Source organism: Silurus aristotelis, assembly GCF_946808225.1.
Source record: "Silurus aristotelis genome assembly, chromosome: 21".
In the NCBI taxonomy this organism is placed as follows: Eukaryota; Metazoa; Chordata; class Actinopteri; order Siluriformes; family Siluridae; genus Silurus; species Silurus aristotelis.
In genome coordinates this window covers 3,249,406-3,269,071 of record NC_139594.1, presented here as the reverse complement: position 1 = coordinate 3,269,071, position 19,666 = coordinate 3,249,406, and the positions used below count along the sequence as shown (strand labels likewise).

General features: G+C 39.5%; 1 protein-coding gene across 2 annotated transcripts in view; it reads left to right on the top strand.

Moving 5' to 3' along the window:
• The window catches only part of LOC310716847 (dynamin-2-like), a 33,400-nt gene that overhangs the window by 10,587 nt on the left and 3,147 nt on the right, over positions 1-19,666 (top strand). The window contains exons 11-17 of one of the 2 annotated variants that reach the window (XM_083524394.1): positions 2,249-2,335; positions 3,343-3,413; positions 4,649-4,697; positions 11,909-12,019; positions 18,169-18,278; positions 18,393-18,504; positions 19,172-19,336. In XM_083524394.1, the coding sequence (XP_083380520.1) occupies positions 2,249-2,335; positions 3,343-3,413; positions 4,649-4,697; positions 11,909-12,019; positions 18,169-18,278; positions 18,393-18,504; positions 19,172-19,336 (705 nt within the window). The remainder of the gene's footprint in view (positions 1-2,248; positions 2,336-3,342; positions 3,414-4,648; positions 4,698-11,908; positions 12,020-18,168; positions 18,279-18,392; positions 18,505-19,171; positions 19,337-19,666) is intronic. The other variant, XM_083524395.1, reaches the window with a different exon arrangement.

Here is a 19,666-nt window from a genome sequence, read left to right as displayed (position 1 = left end):
ACCCTGCCTGCACTCTTTTCTTCACTTCTCTAACACACTCTCCATCACTTTGCACTGTTGACCCCAGGTACCTGAACTCCTCCACCTCTTCTCCCTGCAACCGCACCCCTCCACTGTCCTCCCTCTCATTCACACACATATACTCTGTCTTACTCCTACTGACTTTTATTCCTCTTCTCTCCAGCGTGTACCTCCACCTCTCCAGGCTCTTCTCCACCTGCTCCCTACTCTCACAGTATAGTGTAATGTAATATAATAACAGTGTAATATAATGTAAGATAGTGTAATATAGTGAAATGAAGACATTTGATAAAGTCTGCCGTAATAAGTGGAACAGTTAAGTAGAACATATCTTTAGAAAACTGAATATTTATTGTAAAAATGCACACACACACACACACACACACACACACACACACACGTAACACAATAATTTTTCCAATTTTCAAAATGTATTTAATCTATTCAATTTTTGCTAATTTAATTGATTACTCAATGCAATCAATTTAATACAAAAATGCATTAATTTTGATTTATTTTTAGAAAATATTATTTGATCAATTATTTTACCAAGCAGGCATTTCAAAGTACATCCCATCTCTCTCTTTTTCTTTCTTTCTGTTTCTCTTTCTTCTGACTAACACCACTTACCCGCAGCCATCACTCTCGCCTCCAGAAAACTATATTTGTGATGTTCAGTATCACAAATATAGAATTTTATCTTTGTTCATATCACAATTAAGATTTTATTTTACATTTTTCTAACAATTATTTTTAAACACTTTCAACACATTGGATTCTGCTGAATTAGTGATTTAATAAGTGATGGTTTGTATTAGAGCTGCACAACATAAATATGTTTGTGGGGAGGGCAAAACCAACAACGGTTTATTGGTAACATTGAACTGAATTGTTTATTCCTCAGTTTTCTACATTATATGTTTGTATTTATTTAAGAAAACAAATATTATAATTTATTTTATACATTTTTTTGCCTATTTAAACAGTCACTTTATGTTGGACATTTGCATACTGTGTTTAAGTAAAAAAGAAAATTATAAAATAATGTAATATAGTATAATATAGTGTAATGTAACAATGTAATATAGTTTAAAGTAATGTCATAACTCTAAAGTGATTCTTCCAATAACTCGAATAATTCAAATAAAAAAAAAAAAATGCTTCGTTTAGACCGTTTAATTACACACTGAGTATTGTGTTTCCCCACGGACCATTATTACTGATGCACAGCTCTCTAAACCCTGGAACGCTCTGTACAGGTAAACACAGAAAACACTGCAGAATGAAAAATAGAGGAAGGGGAAGATTCCAAAGTTTGCCATAATTTCTAACTAAAATAAACAAAAAATACCATACAGTGTGTTTACCTTTTTTATAGGAAATAAATAAATAACTGATAGGTGCAGCCCTGGAATATACAGTACATCCAGAAAGTTTTCACAGCACTTTTACTTTTTCCACATTTTGTTAGTTTTATTTCAAAATGGATTAAGTTCATTGTTTTCTTCAAACTTCTACAAACAAAACAAAACAAATGACCCCACTAATGTACATGATATTTTTAATACATTTGCAAAGATTTCAAATAAAATTCTTTTATGTTGTCGTTATGGTTTTTTGTTTGTGGAATTTTGAGGAAAATAATGAATTTTTTCCATTTTGGAATAAAACTGTAAAAAATGTGGAAAAAGTGAAATGCGGTGAAAACTTTGTAATTATAGAATAGTTAGTCTTTTTTTTTTTTTTTTCATTTTCACATTTTTTAATCTCCTTTGTATTTTCACTTCATATATTATTTTATCTGTGCATCTTAGTTTATTCATGTTTTTTATTTTTGTTTCTTTTTTATTACATTTTTATTACTATAATTTTACCACACTTTGCGCTACCAACAAAAAAAAAAATCTTTGTCCAGGCCAGATATCGCAAAAGTGATTTCAGTGTGATGATTAGTGCAGCTCTAATACAGATTTATAAATAAATATAAATACCCAGCTGATGGTAAAAGCTTTGTTCTGATTGGTTTTGTGTGTGTGGCGATTGCAGTCTTCATTTGTGTGAACTAGATAATGCTGGTGGTTGGTTTTGGTTGTGGGCAGCTTCAATTCTTTGTCGCTCTGTGTGTGTGTGTGTGTGTGTGTGTGTGTGTGTGTGTGTGTGTGTGTGTGTGTGTGAGAATATACAGTAAACACTGTATGTTGCAGTGTTGTGATGTTTGTGTCTGCAGCTGAATTCGTACCCCCGGCTGAGGGAGGAGACTGAGAGAATTGTCACTACATACGTCCGAGAGCGAGAGGGCAAGACAAAAAGACAGGTAACACACACACTTTCTCTTACATAAGAATATTAAAAAAAATAAAGCATGTAACAGATTTGAAACTGAAATTTATTCATAAGTTTAACTTTAGAATTATTCTGAATGAAAGGATCAGTCCCTAAAAATCTGAAATTTTATATTTGCACAAACTACTGTCCCCTATACGGCCTGTTTTCTTGATCACAACCCTAAAGCACTTATCATCCAAACTCTCCATAAATAACTCCCTGGAGAACTTTTTCCCCAAAGGATGCCTTTTAGAGAACATCTCTCCCCAAAGACCTTTTACCCAAAATAACTTTCTTCCCAGATAATGCCTTCAAAGAAAACCCTCCCTAATGAGATCTCTTCCCAATAAGCTCTCTCCCTAAAGAAGTCTCAGAGTTTCAGAATTTAACCTACACAAATAACCCTCCCCCTAAATGATTATCCACCCAAATAAAGCTTTACCTAAAAGAGCCCAAGAAAGAACTCACCCCAAAGGATGCCTCCCAAGACCCTCTCTCCCCCAAAGACCCTCTCTCCCCCAAAGGCCATTTTAAAAGGCCCTCTCTCCCCCAAAGAGCTCTCTCCCTCAAAGCCGCCTCCCCCCAAAGACCTCTCTCTATTTTGAGCTTTCACCCAAAATAATTTCTTCCCAGATAATGGCCTCAAAGAAAACTCTCCCTAATGAGCTCTCTTCCAATTGAACTCTCTCCCCGAAAAACTCTCAGAGAACTCAAGGTATCCTCTCCTTCAAAGGCCTCCATAGAAGTTCTTCACAGAAAGATCCCCCTAAAGAACTCGTCCCGAAAAAATGCCCTGGCAAAGAACTCTTGCTCCAAAGGATCCCTCAAAAGAACACACTTCCTAAATAATTTCTTCTCAAAGAACTCTCTCCTCAAAGTCTTCTCTACCCAGTCCCTACAAACTATATGCTTGTGTAAATCCCCAAAGAATTCCAATCTCCACCCTCATTGAAAAATCTCCCTGCCTTCTCGTCATTACAAATCTCTTGTCTTCAGGTTCTGTGGCTGATCGACATCCAGCTGTCGTACATCAACACCAACCATGAGGACTTCATCGGATACGCCAAGTACGTGTACTCTTTCACCTGTAAATCTATCAGCTTGCATACTACAGCTCTTGTTTTTTTAGTTTGTGAGTTTGTGCTGGAGGTTAGTACTGATCTTTGTAGTCTGGAGTTCACCTTAAACCTGAACTAACTAAAAATGCTGTTCTAAAGTTCCAACAGTGGTTGGAAATATATTTTCACATGGAGGCGTGAAGGACCAGTGGGGTTCCACTGATCAAGATCCTGACTGTATAGATATAGAAAAACAATTAACTTCCTTCTTTATTTGTGATAGAGCGGTTCGCTCTTTCGTTCATATTTTGACTTTTGTCCTTGCTCAAGGGCTCCTGATACCACCAAGCTGCCACTCTTGGGCCTTTGAGAAAGGCCCTTAACCCCCTGTGCTCCAGGGGCGCCTGGCATGGCTGACCCCAGTTTCCGAGCAAGCTAGGATATGCGAAGAAAGAATTTTACTGTGCTGTAGTAAAGTCTATCCTACATTTGCTCTGTCAACAGGTTTATTAATCCTAGTTTTCAGAAATGGTCAACAGAGCACTTGGACTAAGGTGACCCTGTAAAGTCAGCCTAAACCTATGAGTTTGGTATGGAATGTTTCAGGATGTTGTTTGTAAATCAAGTGGTTTGATGGGGCATTAAAGGGAAACACTAGCATCAGCAAAGTGGGTCCTTATGCTCTCTGTGAGATTATTTAGGTTTAGCATGTAGCCTTTCTTTTACTTTAATGGTAGTTAAAATAGTTCAGATATAGATCTTGTTGCCGAAATAGTTTTTTGCATGGGTGTAACAAATTTTTGCCATGCTTGGAAAAGCAAGAAATAATTCATCAAGGGTCAGCTAACATGAACATGGTTTGTTCCAGTAACTTTGCACGGCTTTCGGTTGCTACTCACAACGTTGCACTTGTAGCTTGTACAGTTGTACAGTGGTGTAGTTTAGTAAGGTTGTGCGCATGCCCCGAGTGCGTGTGGTAGCGTTAGCGCTCGCGCTAGCCCCGTTAACGGTTCTTGTGACGTCACATTTCAGTTTTGATCACCGGAGGCTGGATGATGGTACCCTTTCCAGGTACGACAGCGACAGATTCGAATTGTTTACAGCCTTAAAGTCCAGCAGTGCAGTTTTAGCTCATACTCTACATGAGTTTGCTTTTGAAATGTGCAGTGCAAAGTCAGGAGCACTAATGCATTTAAATTTATTTAATCGTTCTCTCCTTTTCTTTTCTTTTTTTATCAATCCAGCAACCAACAAAGGACACTCGCGAACAAGAAAATGCCGGTTCCGAACCAGGTACGTCCTGATGCTCAGCTCTGACCCACGCTTTTTTATTACTAGTAGTTTTTATTCCTCTTATCACCTCTGCCTTTCACAAGTCAAGTCTACTTTCACCTGCAGCACTGACTATCGGGGACAAAGATTTTATATATTGATGCGATTTTTCCACTGCATACATACAGAAAAATGAGGAACTTATGGAACTAATTTGACACCAAAACTATTGCAACATAGTTTGTCTGATGTAGCTTTTTTTAAGTGGTCAAAGGAACAGCAAAGTAGTTTGTGGGGCTACGGTTTCCAGCTTGTTGTGTTACATCTTTTGGCAGGGAAAAAAACAACAAATGGTTCCATAAAAGGTTCCAAGTAGGACCACTGTAGAAAACTCTTGAAGAAAAATCAACAACTTGATGCATCTTTGGAGGTGCAAAGAACTGTTGTATTACCAAAACCCTCTAGTACTATTATGTCCTGCTGGTACTAATTGGAATTCTTGCTTCTGTTTTCTGGTTCCAGAGCTTTTTTTTTTTTTTTTTTAGGATAACATGCAGTGGCACTGAACTGGTTGCCAATAGCTGTAGTTCCTGTTTTCTGGTGCCAGTATCAAAAAATGCTTACCTCACACAATTTAAAGTGTTATCAGCTTTTGGGGTTCTTTTCAGGTGTGAATTCTGTAATGCTTTAAGAAGGGCTGCAGTTTTTAGACAAAGTTTTAAGGTTATAAAAATTAAAGACTAAAATGAACAATAACAACAAGATCATGTTCATTTTTCTGCGTAATTAATTATGAATAAAACCTCGACCACATTGTACACCCCGTACCCTTGCAGGCTCCCACTCAGCATGTTTATGCCACACGGAATGATCTGGCGAACACGTTTTTTTTAACCACATCCAAAGCGTAATCGGAGCACACACACACCTCCGACTCACTAATTTACCATGCGATGCTCATCAGGCATGAACGCACAAAGACCTGACCAGTAATATTCTCTTTATACACACAGTGTTACGCCTGAATGAACTCTTCTTGTTCCTTCAGTCATTTAAAATGCGCATGGAGTGCGGCAATGAAGCAGCGTTTATTTTTTTTGATACATGCGAAAGTTTTCATATTGCAAGTGAATCTAATTGCAAGTACTTATGTTCTCTCGCTCTCTCTCTCTCTCTCTCTCTCTCTCTCTCTCTCTCTCTCTCTCTCTCTCTCTCTCTCTCTTTATATACATTATTGCTCTTTTTCCTCCCTTTGTGTTTCCTTCTGTTGTCCTGGGATGACGTTATTCCCTCGCTTTTTGCTCGTCCTCTGACTTGATTTTCCCCTCCTTCTCCTAACCTAACCAATAACCCCCCAGATGTTGAACTGATGCTGAACTGTATGTTGGTGATCAGTAGATACACCAAGCGCCGATCAAAGCAAATTTAAAACGGAGCATGCGCTCGATCCTGATCGGTGACTCGCTTTTACAAAGAAACGATTGATTTTGCAAAATGAAGTTAAATAAAAAGAGATATTTGTCTTTGAAATGCAGTGAAGTCACAGTCTTTCCCAATGGAAATACTTCAGTGAAGTAGAGATGCGTGAAAAAGCTACTTAAATACAGGAACGGATTACATTTACTTCATCACTGTCCAGCACAGCGAAGATATTTATAGTTTGCTATTGAGACGAGAAATTCGTCAGTCCGAAGCAGAGAAAACAGAATCTCTGCTTCTAAAGGATTTAAACAGGATTCCATCCTTGAACCTGTGATTGTTTGACTCGACCCAAAAAATGTCTGGCAACAAACATTTTTCTGCAAAAGCTGTAAATCAGGATCTCGAATTTTCTTTCTTTTTTTGGCTCTGTCTCAGCCAGTTAACTCATAAAGTGTAGACTTTTCCCACCCATATGTAGTTCCTCTCCAAACTGTTAACACAAATTTGGAGGTACACAATTGTATATGTCTTTGGACCTGTTCCAAACCTGCTCCAGCCTGACCCAAAGTGCACAAAGCCAGCTCCATGAAGATCCAGTTTACACGGTTTGGATGCGTTCGAAAGATCTTGAGTAGTCTGCTGTAGATCTTCTAACCCTATTGAACACCGTTGGGATGAATTGGAACGCCACCCCAGGCCTCCTCGCCTCACCTACATCAGCACCTGACTATACAAACACCCTTGTGACTGAATGAAAATTCACAAATCTACATCAAATCTATTAAAGCATCTTCCCAAAAGAGTGGAGCTTATTGTAACCACATAATGGGGACTAGATGTGGAGTGGGACGGTCAGAAAGCACACAGGTGTCCACAAACCTTTTGCACGTGTAGCGTATGCGCTGTCCGACGTGTTGTGGACATTTTTGAAGTGGAGGCACAGCAGAGTCTCGGGATTGATGTGGAATTTCCTGACCGTAGATTGGTCCTTGTTAATATTTTGTGTCAATCTGGATTCTCTCACTTTTTATTTTCGCTCTGGAGTGAACTCGTGTGTTGCGAGTAAACATTAAATAAACATCGTGAGCTAAAATACTTTTTAAAAATGGGGTTAAATAAAAAATGTTTTATTATATTTCGTATTGTATTGTTTATTGTACTGTTCACCAAATCTTTTCCTAATGGAGACAAGAGTAATGTCGGAGCACTTTTACACTCTTCTAAGTGAAGACATGGTTTTCTTCAGGATCCAGAAATGAGTGCTCGTCTGAATCACGTGAATGCTTTTATTTGGGGGGGAAAAATGCTGAAAAGGGTGGGGTGGGGCAGATGGACAAAAACAACCAATAAGGAGGCAGAATTTCTCATCCTGATCATGTTTGTGGCATTCACTTGTGTGTTATCACATCTAATAATATCAGTATGCAGTTGATTTAACTTTCACTTTTTATCCCGTATAGTTTTTTAGTCTTATATTTTTATTTCACTTGAAATCTTGAAAAATGTCTCCCAATAAAATCAGTGATGGTGCTGTGAAAACGAAAGTAAATAGAATTACCATGGAAACCGAGGAGGTTACAAGCGTTTTGTGCGTCTCACACTCGCAATCAAACACTACCACATGAGTAAGTGTTAAATTATGTTTACATTACGGTCATTTGCGGTGTATTTGTTTGTTAAAATAGGCTACAAATAATTTTATGTGCAGAAATAAGTGATCGGATGAGATCTCGGAACGGATTAAATCACTTTTACATTCATTCTTATGGGGAAAATCAGTTCGAACGTACGAGCAAATGGACCTACGAGCAATTTTCAAGAACGAATTATGCTCGTACAACAGGATTTTACTGTATTCGAAATTATTCTTATTTATTAGATGATTTTTAAACCCTTTTTCTAATAATTGTAACCTTCTGGGTCTGGGTGAAAATAAATAAAATGATTAACATATAATCCAGTTTATATCATTTATTTATGGTGAAGGGTATTTGTGTGGTTTATGGTAATCTGATTTAATGTACCTAATGGGGGGGGGGTGTGTGTGTGTGTGTGTGTGTGTGTGTGTGTGTGTGTGTGTGTGTGTGTGTGTGTGTGTTTGTGTGTGTTTGTGTGTGTGTGTGTGTGTGTGTTTGTGTAAGAATGAATATTTAGAGACTACAAAATGATAAAATATGACCGAATGAACTAGCCTGCAATATCACTGCAATAGTGTTTTTTATTTCAATTCTGTCTCAGCATCACTGCAATACTGTCCCTCAGTCCCAGCATCACTGCAATACTGTCCCTCAGTCCCAGCATCACTGCAATACTGTCCCATACAACAACACTGTCCCTCGGTCCCAGCATCACTGCAACACTGTCCCTCAGTCCGAGCATCACTGCAATGCTGTCCCATAATGCAGCACTGTCCCTCAGTCCCAGCATCATTGCAATACTGCCTATACTGCAATACTGTCCCTCAGCCACAGCACTACTGCCATGCTGTCCCATACTGCAACACTTTCTCTTGCAATAATATTCACCAAAAGCACATTTCACTTTTTATTTCTCTCTCTCTCTCTCTCTCTCTCTCTCTCTCTCTCTCTCTCTCTCTCTCATATTGTTCTCCTTTTCATTTTCATCTCTTCATTAGTTTTTGTTCCTGTATTTAAGGGGGTTTGTGAGAGTTTCCTCACCAAGGCAAACTAGTAATATGGGATTTTTCCGTTCTCTTCTGTACACAGTTTGTCCTCTGCCTGCTGCCTATTTGTTTTGGCACCCCACTGTTTTTTTGTTTTATAAAGCACACAGGATGACAGGGAGGTGAAGGGGAGAGGTGCTGGTCTACAATTTACAATTAGACTCTGAATAAGACCCGGCTTTGAAATGTACAAACTCGATATGATGCTTTTAATCAATTGATCAATTAATTTACTAAATAACCTTTTGTATTGTATTGTTGTTGTTTTTTTTTGGGTTGCTTATATTTTATAAAAAAAAATTATTTAGTTAAAGTTATAAACTTTTTAAATGATTTTTTTAAATCTTTTTTTATTTTAAATTGTAGTTTTTATATTTATTTCATTTGTTTATTCATAAATTTATTTAGGTTTGTTCATTAATTTTTAGCTTATTTTTTTTACCGATTTGTTTGTTTGCCTGTTTATTTTTCCTCCTGTTTGCTGTTTGTAGCTCACATGAATAACCCAGATTGAGATCACAATCTCTCCTCTTCTCCTTACTTAATCATTAGTTACTAACACCTCTTTTTTTTCTCTCCTCTCTTCTCTTCAAAGATGTTCAAAGAGAAGCTCATAGCAATTTAATAGTCAGGTGTCCACAAACATTTGGCCATACATTTAGCAATTTAAGTAAAAATGAAGTTGAGAGTAAAATCATTATATACTTAATTTAATTGAAAATGAAATTGTTTTATTTATTTACTGGATTATTTAATTTAATGTCCATTTTAATTATACAATATATAATGTGGGACGAATAAAGGCTTATCTTATCTCTTATTATATTATATATATATATATATATATATATATATATATATATATATATATATATATATATATATATATATATATATATATATATATATATATATTTATATATTTTTTTTTATATATATTTATACAGTGAGGAAAATAAGTATTTGAACACCCTGCTATTTTGCAAGTTCTCCCACTTAGAAATCATGGAGGGGTCTGAAATTGTCATCGTAGGTGCATGTCCACTGTGAGAGACATAATAAAAAAAAAATAATCCAGAATAAGTATTTGAACACCTGTCTATCAGCTAGAATTCTGACCCTCAAAGACCTGTTGGTCTGCCTTTAAAATGTCCACCTCCACTACATTTATTATCCTAAATTAGATGCACCTGTTTGAGGTCGTTAGCTGCATAAAGACACCTGTCCACCCCATACAATCAGTAAGAATCCAACTACTAACATGGCCAAGACCAAAGAGCTGTCCAAAGACACTAGAGACAAAATTGTACACCTCCACAAGGCTGGAAAGGGCTACGGGGAAACTGCCAAGCAGCTTGGTGAAAAAAGGTCCACTGTTGGAGCAATCATTAGAAAATGGAAGAAGCTAAACATGTCTGTCAATCTCCCTCGGACTGGGGCTCCATGCAAGATCTCACCTCGTGGGGTCTCAATGAACCTAAGGAAGGTGAGAAATCAACCTCCTTCCCTCAGTTAGAGCATTGAAGATGGGTCAAGGCTGGGTCTTCCAACATGACAATGACCCGAAGCACACAGCCAGGATAACCAAGGAGTGGCTCTGTAAGAAGCATATCAAGGTTCTGGCGTGGCCTAGCCAGTCTCCAGACCTAAACTCAATAGAGAATCTTTGGAGGGAGCTCAAACTCCGTGTTTCTCAGCGACAGGCCAGAAACCTGACTGATCTAGAGAAGATCTGTGTGGAGGAGTGGCCAAAATCCCTCCTGCAGTGTGTGCAAACCTGGTGAAAAACTACAGGAAACGTTTGACCTCTGTAATTGCAAACAAAGGCTCCTGTACCAAATATTAACATTGACTTTCTCAGGTGTTCAAATACTTATTTACAGCTGTATCATACAAATAAATAGTTTAAAAATCATATATTGTGTTTTCTGGATTTTTTTTTTTAGATTATGTCTCTCACAGTGGACATGCACCTACGATGACAATTTCAGACCCCTCCATGATTTCTAAGTGGGAGAACTTGCAAAATAGCAGGGTGTTCAAATACTTATTTTCCTCACTGTATATATATATATATATATAAAAAACTTTAATCTTTTATTATTTATATTGTAAAAAATAATGCACAAAGCTCAATTTCAGCGTAGACCAAAAGTAGTCTATAAATTTGTTCTCTATAAAAGTGAAGTATGTATTTGTTTTGTTTTAAAATATGTTGATGGTTTTAAAAAGATATTTCAAAGTTAGTAATAACAATGATAATTATTTAAAATATGTTGTTTAAGCGGAAAAAAACTTATTCTAAGCATTTATCAGTATATTTATTGCTTTGCTGGTTTTCCCAAATTTCTGACGGCCATTCTTTTTTTAATATTCAAAATTAAAATTAATAAATTAAAAATAAATCTGTTTTTATATAATTAAAGTAAATTTGAATTGTTTTTAATAAATAATAAAAAATGCAATAATTAAACCTGAACAAATAATAATAATAATAATAATAATAATAATAATATACTGGTTAATTAAATACTGTTTAAAGTTCCACAGAAAACTATAAATAAATCCACTTTTATGAACAATTATAAAATAATAATGATAAAATATTTAGTTTAATATTTGTATATAAATAATTATAATAAATAAAAAATATATGATAATTTTTCATAATAATTAGTCAGTTTATTTATTTTTTATAAATATTAAAAAATGTAATTAAATCTGCTTTTTTATGATTGGTTTTGAAGATAATAATAAATAATAATATTCTGTCTATCAGAAAGTTCCACAAAAAAAATATCCACTTTTATAAACAGTTATATAAAAATAATAATAATAATAATAATAATAATAATAAAAGGTATTTTTTTATAATAATTTGGCAAATTACGCAGATCAGATTGTTGTTTATCAAACAAACTCATATTCCTGTACAGGTGAGTAAACAGGTGTGTACTGTGAGTTTTCACAGCCTGAGGGGGTGTGTGTGTGTGTGTGTGTGTGTGTGTGTGTGTGTGTGTGTGTGTGTGTGTGTGTGTGTGTGTGTGTGTTTCTTTTTTTGCTCAAGACAAATAATAAATGTCCTCTCTGCCCTGTGATGTGTTTCCCCTCCCATCCCTCTGCTCAGGTGATCCGCAAAGGCTGGCTCACCATCAACATCAGCTTCATGAAGGGAGGATCCAAGGAGTACTGGTTCGTCCTGACAGCTGAGTCTCTGTCGTGGTACAAGAATGAAGAGGTGAGGCTTTAAAATGTTTCCATAACAAAGAATATTTTTTTTATTTATTTATTTAATTACATTTATTTATTTTATATATTTTAGTTTTTCCTTCTTTCTTTCAACGCCCCAATTTTTTTTTTACCACAATTTCTTTTTTTTTTTCTTTTTTTTTAACCCCAAAAAAATCTGTTGCAGACATAAATCAGAAACATCATAAAAATGATTTCATTTTGACTTTTATTTTGCATAACATTACACGTTTAAAGCTGTTGACATGTTTCTAGACCTGTAATTCGTCACACATCATTTCTGAAAATACAAAATTCTGTGATGCATTAGATTCTGCTTGTTTCCATTTATTTATTCATTTTTTTATTGTAAGCTTTTATTTCTGGCCTGGAAATGAACTCCTCAACCCCTGATTTCTCTCCCTCATTCTTTTACTCGATATCTCTCTCTTTCCCTCTCGCTCTCTTTCTCGCCAACGTTTCTACAGAACACTCGCTCTCACACTCGTTTCCTCCAACGTTCTCCCTCTATCTCGATCTCCCTCTCCCCCAATGCTCTCAGCTCTCCTTCGCTCTTATCCTTAAAAATCATGAGCCTCCTGAGCTGGAGCCTCCATGAATCCCATCCTACAGAGCCTCTATCAGATTGAGATCTGATAGAGGCTCTGTAGCAACTCCGTCATTTTTCTCAAACCGTTCCTAAACAAAGATCACAACCACTTAACTTTAGTGTTACCTTGAGGTGGGGGGTGACTGCAGGACTGCATGTATTTTCTGCTTGAAGGCCAGAACATGATGCCCAGGACCACCCAGAGCAACACACTGTCCATCTCGTTGCTGTCACCATGATGTGATTAATCAAACCAAGCCTTCCAATGGTCCTAATGGTCCAGTTCTGATGCTCATGTAAAATACTTTTTGGGTGTAATTGTGTGTGATTGCTCAAGAGGGGGCTGTGTTAATTTTATAGGTGTGTTATAGTTTTCTTTTTTTCCCCCCTCGGGACTTGCCGTAAGACAAGACTTCTTGTCTTGAAGCACAATAAAAAGTCTGACTGGTCGTTTCACAGAATCCTGCTTCCGTTTCTATTACTTTCTTAGTGAAAAGTATTTTAGGCGAACATGCCCCTTTTTAAAACGCTCGGTTACATTGGTGGCAGCAGTTTGTTTTGCTTCTTGACTTTAGTATAGCGTGAGTGTTTCTTTGGCTGTTTAATAAACTTAGCTCAGTTACAAAGTTAGTGGCTAGTTAGCTTGCGTGCCTTTGCGCCTCGTGGTCAAGATGATGTTTAAAGAGGATGATGACTACTTCTCGAGACGACACCGCGTGGAAAGTTACGGGCATGTCAGTATCGAATTGCCCCCGCCGTTCTCAGGCGATGATAAGGGGAGTTTCACATGCTGGACACGCCAGTTTGAGGTTGCCGTAAAAATGCTCACGGAGGGAGACGGAGCGTCCTCTTATGATTACCAACTGGCGAGGATTTTACAGACGCGCTTGAGCCATGCAGCCTTTCTACTCTGGGACACTCTTCCCACTACCATCCAGGCTGATTACAAAGCAGTGAAGGGCAGACTAAAAGAGTCGTTTGGACAGAAACAGTTCATGGATCAGTTTAAAGCTAGTTTATCTGCACGCCCACGCGCTGCGCAGGAAAGCTTGGAAATTTATGCTGCGGAGGTTAGTAGGCTGGGGGATGAGGCTTTTCCTGATTATGGAGATGCTGCACAGAGTGAGAAGAAATTTTTTCGTTTTCTTGCTGGAATTGACCCGGTGCTGAGAGCAAAGTGCCATGAACAGGGAGCATCTGATTTGGAGGAGGCATTAATAATAGCAGGTCGGTGTGAGAATGCCAGGGACGCTTTAAAAAATAATTGCTTTCCTATTAATGGGTCTTCCATTGTTAATTCTGGTTCAATTGCTGCTGTTCAACCTCTTGCTGATAATGATGGGCTGTATAGAGCAGTGGAGAGGTTATCTGAGGACATGAGGCAGATGAGGATGGAGTTGAAATATGTGAGGGAGGAAAATCGAAAGTTGCAAAGTAGACTGGCCTTTGGCAGCATGGAAGAGTGCAGTGAAGCTTACTCACAGTCAAGTCGAACATGCAGGTGAAACTGTGGCGGCCGTGGGTGCCAGTCACGAGGGTCTTATGACTCGCAAAGAGTTCGTTCACCTGATAAACGAGTGCTGCGGCACAGTGAGGAACCAGATACACAATATCGTGTACGAAGGGACAAGTCTCCTTTTCGATACCCAGTGAGGCACAGTCCTAGTCCAAGTCCTCCAGAGTTTCGGTGGGCACATGCATGATTCTAAGAAGCGTGGAGTGCGTTTCATATCTCCCAGTATGGAAGACCGGCAGAGACAGCCGGGAAACTAATTGTTGCTGATGTTGGGGCCCAAACACCAGCTGATCTGCCCACGGGCCTACAGACTAACTCTATGAATGGCAACCTTTCCAGATCTGAAGACATTTGCATTGATACCACTGATACTGTGCCACTGATTTCATATGTGAGAGGGGTGATTGAAGGCATGGCAGTTTTAATGTTAGTGGACTCTGGTTCGAGTGCATCTCTTATGAGTGCGGACTTTCGCATGTCTCTTCCAGAACTTCGCAAATGGCCATTGAAAAAGGACTATGTAGCAGCACGTGCTGTAAATGGTCAGATTCTTGACACATTGGGCACCATTACAGTTAACTTTCAACTTGGGACTAAATCATGGCAGCATTGATTTCATGTGCTATGGGAAACCACACAGTCTGTTTGTTGGGCTGGGACTTTCTCTTGAGGAACAATGCTGTACTGGACACTAGCTGTGCAATGTTAAGGCTTCAGGACATTTCTGTGGAACTCATCACTAGCAATGACTTTATTCCGCTGTGTTGTAATGTTTCTATAGGCAAAACTATGACCATGATACAGGACAGGACATTTAATTGCACCTGGGTGAGTTTTACAGGGTAAATGAATCTGAGCTTATGCCTCTTCATCAATGCTCATTGAACTCAGTTGCAGCAGCCACGTCACAGGTGGCACCTTCAGTGTCCTTGGATGACTCACCTGTCACTGCCTCGCAAAGAGCCACAGTTAAAGATTCTTATCCTCTGCCCCGTGTGGATGACACGCTGGACGCATTGGCGGGTTCAACTTGGTTCAGCACATTAGACTTTTTGTTCTTGTTCTGAGAGGTCTTCCATGGCACATCTGCATGGCTTATCTTGATGATTGAATTTACAGCAAAACATTCGAGGAGCTTCTGTCTAATTTAAAGGAAGTGTTTACCAGAATTGGGTCAGCAGGTTTCAATTAAAAAAAAAAAAAAAAAATGCCACTTGTCTAGTCTGAAGTCCGAGCTTTTGTTGGACTTTGCTCCTACTACAGACGATTCGTAAAAGATTTTTCAAAACATGCAGCTCCGCTTAACCAGCTTGTGGGCAAAAATGGCACTTTTGACTGGACAAAAGATTGTGAACTGTCATTCAATTATCTGAAAGATGTGTTAACCACTGCCCCAGTTGTGACACTGCCTGATTTTAATATACGTTTTAGAGTCTACACTGATGCTTCAAAATATGCTGTCAGTGCAGTGCTAGCACAAGAGAAAAATGGGCTTGAACATGTGGTAGCATATGCCAGCCAGGCATTGAACCCTACACAGAGGCGCTGGTCTACTTTTGATCGCGAGTTATGGGCAATTGTGTGGGTAGTAAGAGAATTCAAACGCTACATCGGACTTTCATCATTTATTATTATCACCAACCTCCTCTCTTGGCCCTTCAACGGATGGCCATTGATGATGATCCGACTTGTAGGAGGGGGAGATGGGCATCATCACAAAAGTGGGCATCACCACAAGAATGCGGATGCTCTGTCTAGACATCCTGATGAGTCAAGGTGTTGAAAGCATGCAGGAAGTTAACATGGTGGGCTCCGAGCCTCCATCGACCAACCCTCCTATGACTTCTGTGTCTGCAGATCAGGTGTTGGTACCGGATTCGAACATTGTTTCACAAAGTAGGCTCTGTGTACTTGATTTGTCATATGATGCTTCCTACCTGAAGGAATTGCAGCATTCTGACTCCGACATTGAAACTGTCCTGCACTGGGTACAGCTGGGGCAACGACAGCCTAGAAGACACTTGAAATGGGTCTCTAAATGCCTGAGGAAACTCTGGACCGAGTTCAATCGGCTTTCAATAATTGCTGGATTATTGTGTCGTTCTGTTGTCTCTTTACTTACAAGTGACCCAGTCATTCAGTTTGTTGTTCCCTCTACCCTTGTACCCGACATACTTTTGCAGTTACATGGTGGTCCGGCCGCAGCCCATTTCTCTCCTGAATGTGTATGGGAGAAAGCAAAACTGACTTGTTACTGGCCTTCAATGTTTAAGGACATTAGAGAGTGGTGTGAGCAGTGCAGGGCTTGTCAGACTCGTCGTGGTCCCGTTCCAAAACAACGTGCTCCGATGGGCGGCACGAATACCACACGCCCATTCGAGAGAGTAGCTACTGACATTTTGGAGCTCCCTTTGACTTCAAAAGGCAATCGTTATGTGCTTGTTGTGAAGGACTATTTCACTAAGTTTGTTAGTTTGTATGCTCTTCCTAATTAATCTGCACAGACCGTAGCTCGCTGTCTATTCGAGGACTATGTGTTGACTCATGGTATTCCATAGACTTTACATTCTGACCAAGGCCGTCAGTTTGAGGTCTTTTACATACACTGCTTTGTTCATAGACTTTGTCAAATGCTTGGGATTCGAAAGACACGGACTACTTCCTATCATCCGGAGTCAGGTGGGATGGCTGAACATTTTAACAGGAATTTGATCAGTTAGCGAAAACGCTGTAGACATATGGTGGGGAATGGGACAGCTTTGTGAAACATGTAGCATTTGCCTACAACACCTCGCCCCACTAAAGCACTAAATTCTCACCATATTTCCTTACTCATGGACGAGAAGCAAGGGTCCCTGTCGACGTTTTGTTACCTGTCCGTGCATTTGATTTACAATCATCTTCGTCACTTGCTGATTTCGTGTCTTCGTTGTTGTCTCACAGTGAGGAAGCATAGGAACGGCAAAAACTCTACCACGATGAAAGTGTTCGTCGTCAGCCCTATGCAGTGGATGCTATGGTGTGGCTCGATAATCCTGTTGAGAGTCGTATGAAGCTGGCACCGCATTGGAAGGGACCTTTCAAAGTTGTGGAGGTAATGGACTCTTGCGCCGAACAACGACTGATCTATCGGATTATAAATCCCATGGACGGTGATGAGAGGGAAAGTGGTGCATTATAACAGATTGCGCCCTTATACACTGCCTGATTCTCCTTTTTCAACGAATCTCTCTTTTGACGGTACGGATTCTTCCCGGGGTTCTACTCCCTCTAAGTCATTGTTATCTGGTGGGGACATGGGTGTTTGTGACATGGGGGCATCATGCAGATGCTGATTGCTTTATTCCAAGTTTGAGTAGGGCTGGTAGAGTGCAGAAACCTCCTGCTTATTTGGATGACTTTGTTCTGTATTAAATGTCATTTGATGTTGTGTTCATGAGGATGAATGGATCCTAGTATTGGATGTTCTAGTATTGCTTTTCATTCTGCATTACAAATACATGTTCTGTGGTGTGTTTTTTTTTTTCTTCGGGACTTGCCGTAAGCAAGAAAGTTATTATCGCACCTGCACCTGTCTTGAAGCACAATAAAAAGTCTGACTGGTCGTTTCACAGAATCCTGCTTCCATTTCTATTATTTTCTTAGTGAAAAGTATTTTAGGCGAACTTGCCCCTTTTCAAAACGCTCGGTTACACTCACATGTACAGGATTTGGACGAGTCTCAGCACTCGGGTTCTCGAGCCACTCTGCAGCTACAAAGCTCCCTATACACCAAGCGACGTGTCGTGTGGTGACTCCATTCTTTCAGAGCCAGCATTAGATGTTTCAGTAAATTTGTGCTGAGAGGGATCAGACCTTCTAGCTCCATGGCCGGCTGGTCCACCGGTTGTCCTTTTTTTTTTTTGGAGAACCTTTGCTCCATATGCAAAAATGCCACTGTGACCACACAAAGGTTTTTTTTTGTGTCATAACCTCTCTGACTTTCTCTTTCCATCTTTTACTTTTTTTGTATCTGTGTGTTTGTGTGTGACAGGAAAAAGAGAAGAAATACATGCTCCCTCTGGACAACCTGAAGATCCGAGACGTGGCGAAAGGCTTCATGTCCTCCAAACACGCATTCGCTATCTTCAACACGGAGCAAAGGTCTGAGTTAGTCCTTCATGCCTGTGTTTGACCCTGTGTGTGTGTGTGTGTGTGTGTGTGTGTGTGTGTGTGTGTGTGTTTGTGTGTGTGTGTTAACGTTCCGTGTGTTCACAGGAATGTTTATAAAGACCTGCGGCAGGTGGAGCTGGCATGTGATTCCCAGGAGGAGGTGGACAGCTGGAAGGCCTCGTTCCTCCGAGCGGGCGTGTACCCTGAGAAAGATCAGGTACTTCACACAGGAACTGGTGTGGCTGCTTGAAAAGTTTGACCATTTGTTTATTTTTGATGTTTCACTAGATTTGGTGGGGGTGAAATTCAGCTACAATAGTGTTAAAAGTCAGGTACTGGTGAGGAGGCCTGGGGTGCAGTCAGCATCAAAGGTTCATCTCAGAGGTGTTGTGGTTGAAGCTCTACTCTAGGAGATCTTCCACTCCAACCACAAAGTTGTTTAGTATGATGTTGTAGGTTGAATGTTTTCGAAGGGGTTCATCTGGGTCGTTTTTTGACATACGAATACAATCCAAAAATATTTACAGCGATTTGACCAAATTGAAAATAGCTAAATTCTGTTGTGTAACAGGTTAAATTATCACTAAATGACAGTAAACTACCCCATACTGATCTCCATTCTTAAAGACCTTCTGGCTAGGCTTGGTCTTGTCTCCACTTACCATATTTTCAAGTAACGATGGGCTCATCAGAAAGCATCTCCATCGTATTTGGACGTTTGCGCGATAAAATGTCCAACAACGCAGCTCAGCCATTGCAGCTCATCAGCTAGTTTAAATGGTATAGGGTGCCATTACTTTTGTGCTCAGTGAATGGCAATTCTCAATAGTGAGAAGCGTTCCTTATAAGCGTGTGTGTGTGTGTGTGTGTGTGTGTGTGTGTAGGTCGAGGGAGATGAAGGAGCTCCAGTAGACACCTTCTCCATGGACCCTCAGCTGGAGGGGCAGGTGAAAACGATACGTAACCTGGTGGACTCCTACATCAGTATCGTCAATAAGACCATCAGAGACCTGATGCCCAAGGCCATCATGGACATCATGATCAACAGTGTGAGTGTGTGTGTGTGCGAGACATGAGAGTTTGCTCATTTCTCAATCTCTGCCCTCTCTGTGAACACTGAATCCTCGCCCGGTTCTTCTGCTGATGTATGTGTGTGTGTGTGTGTGTGTGTGAGAGAGCCTTTCCACATCGTATTGTTACCTTTTAAGAGAAACAGAGAGCGGGAGAAACCGAAAGGAACGTAGGCAGCACGGCTCATCAGCGCGATCTTCTGCGTTGTAAATGAGTTTAGTCATTCTGGATGGAAACTACACACTCGCTAGAACGTCGCATCCGCACGCACCTCCGATCCACAATTACCCTGAACCGTTTAAACAAGT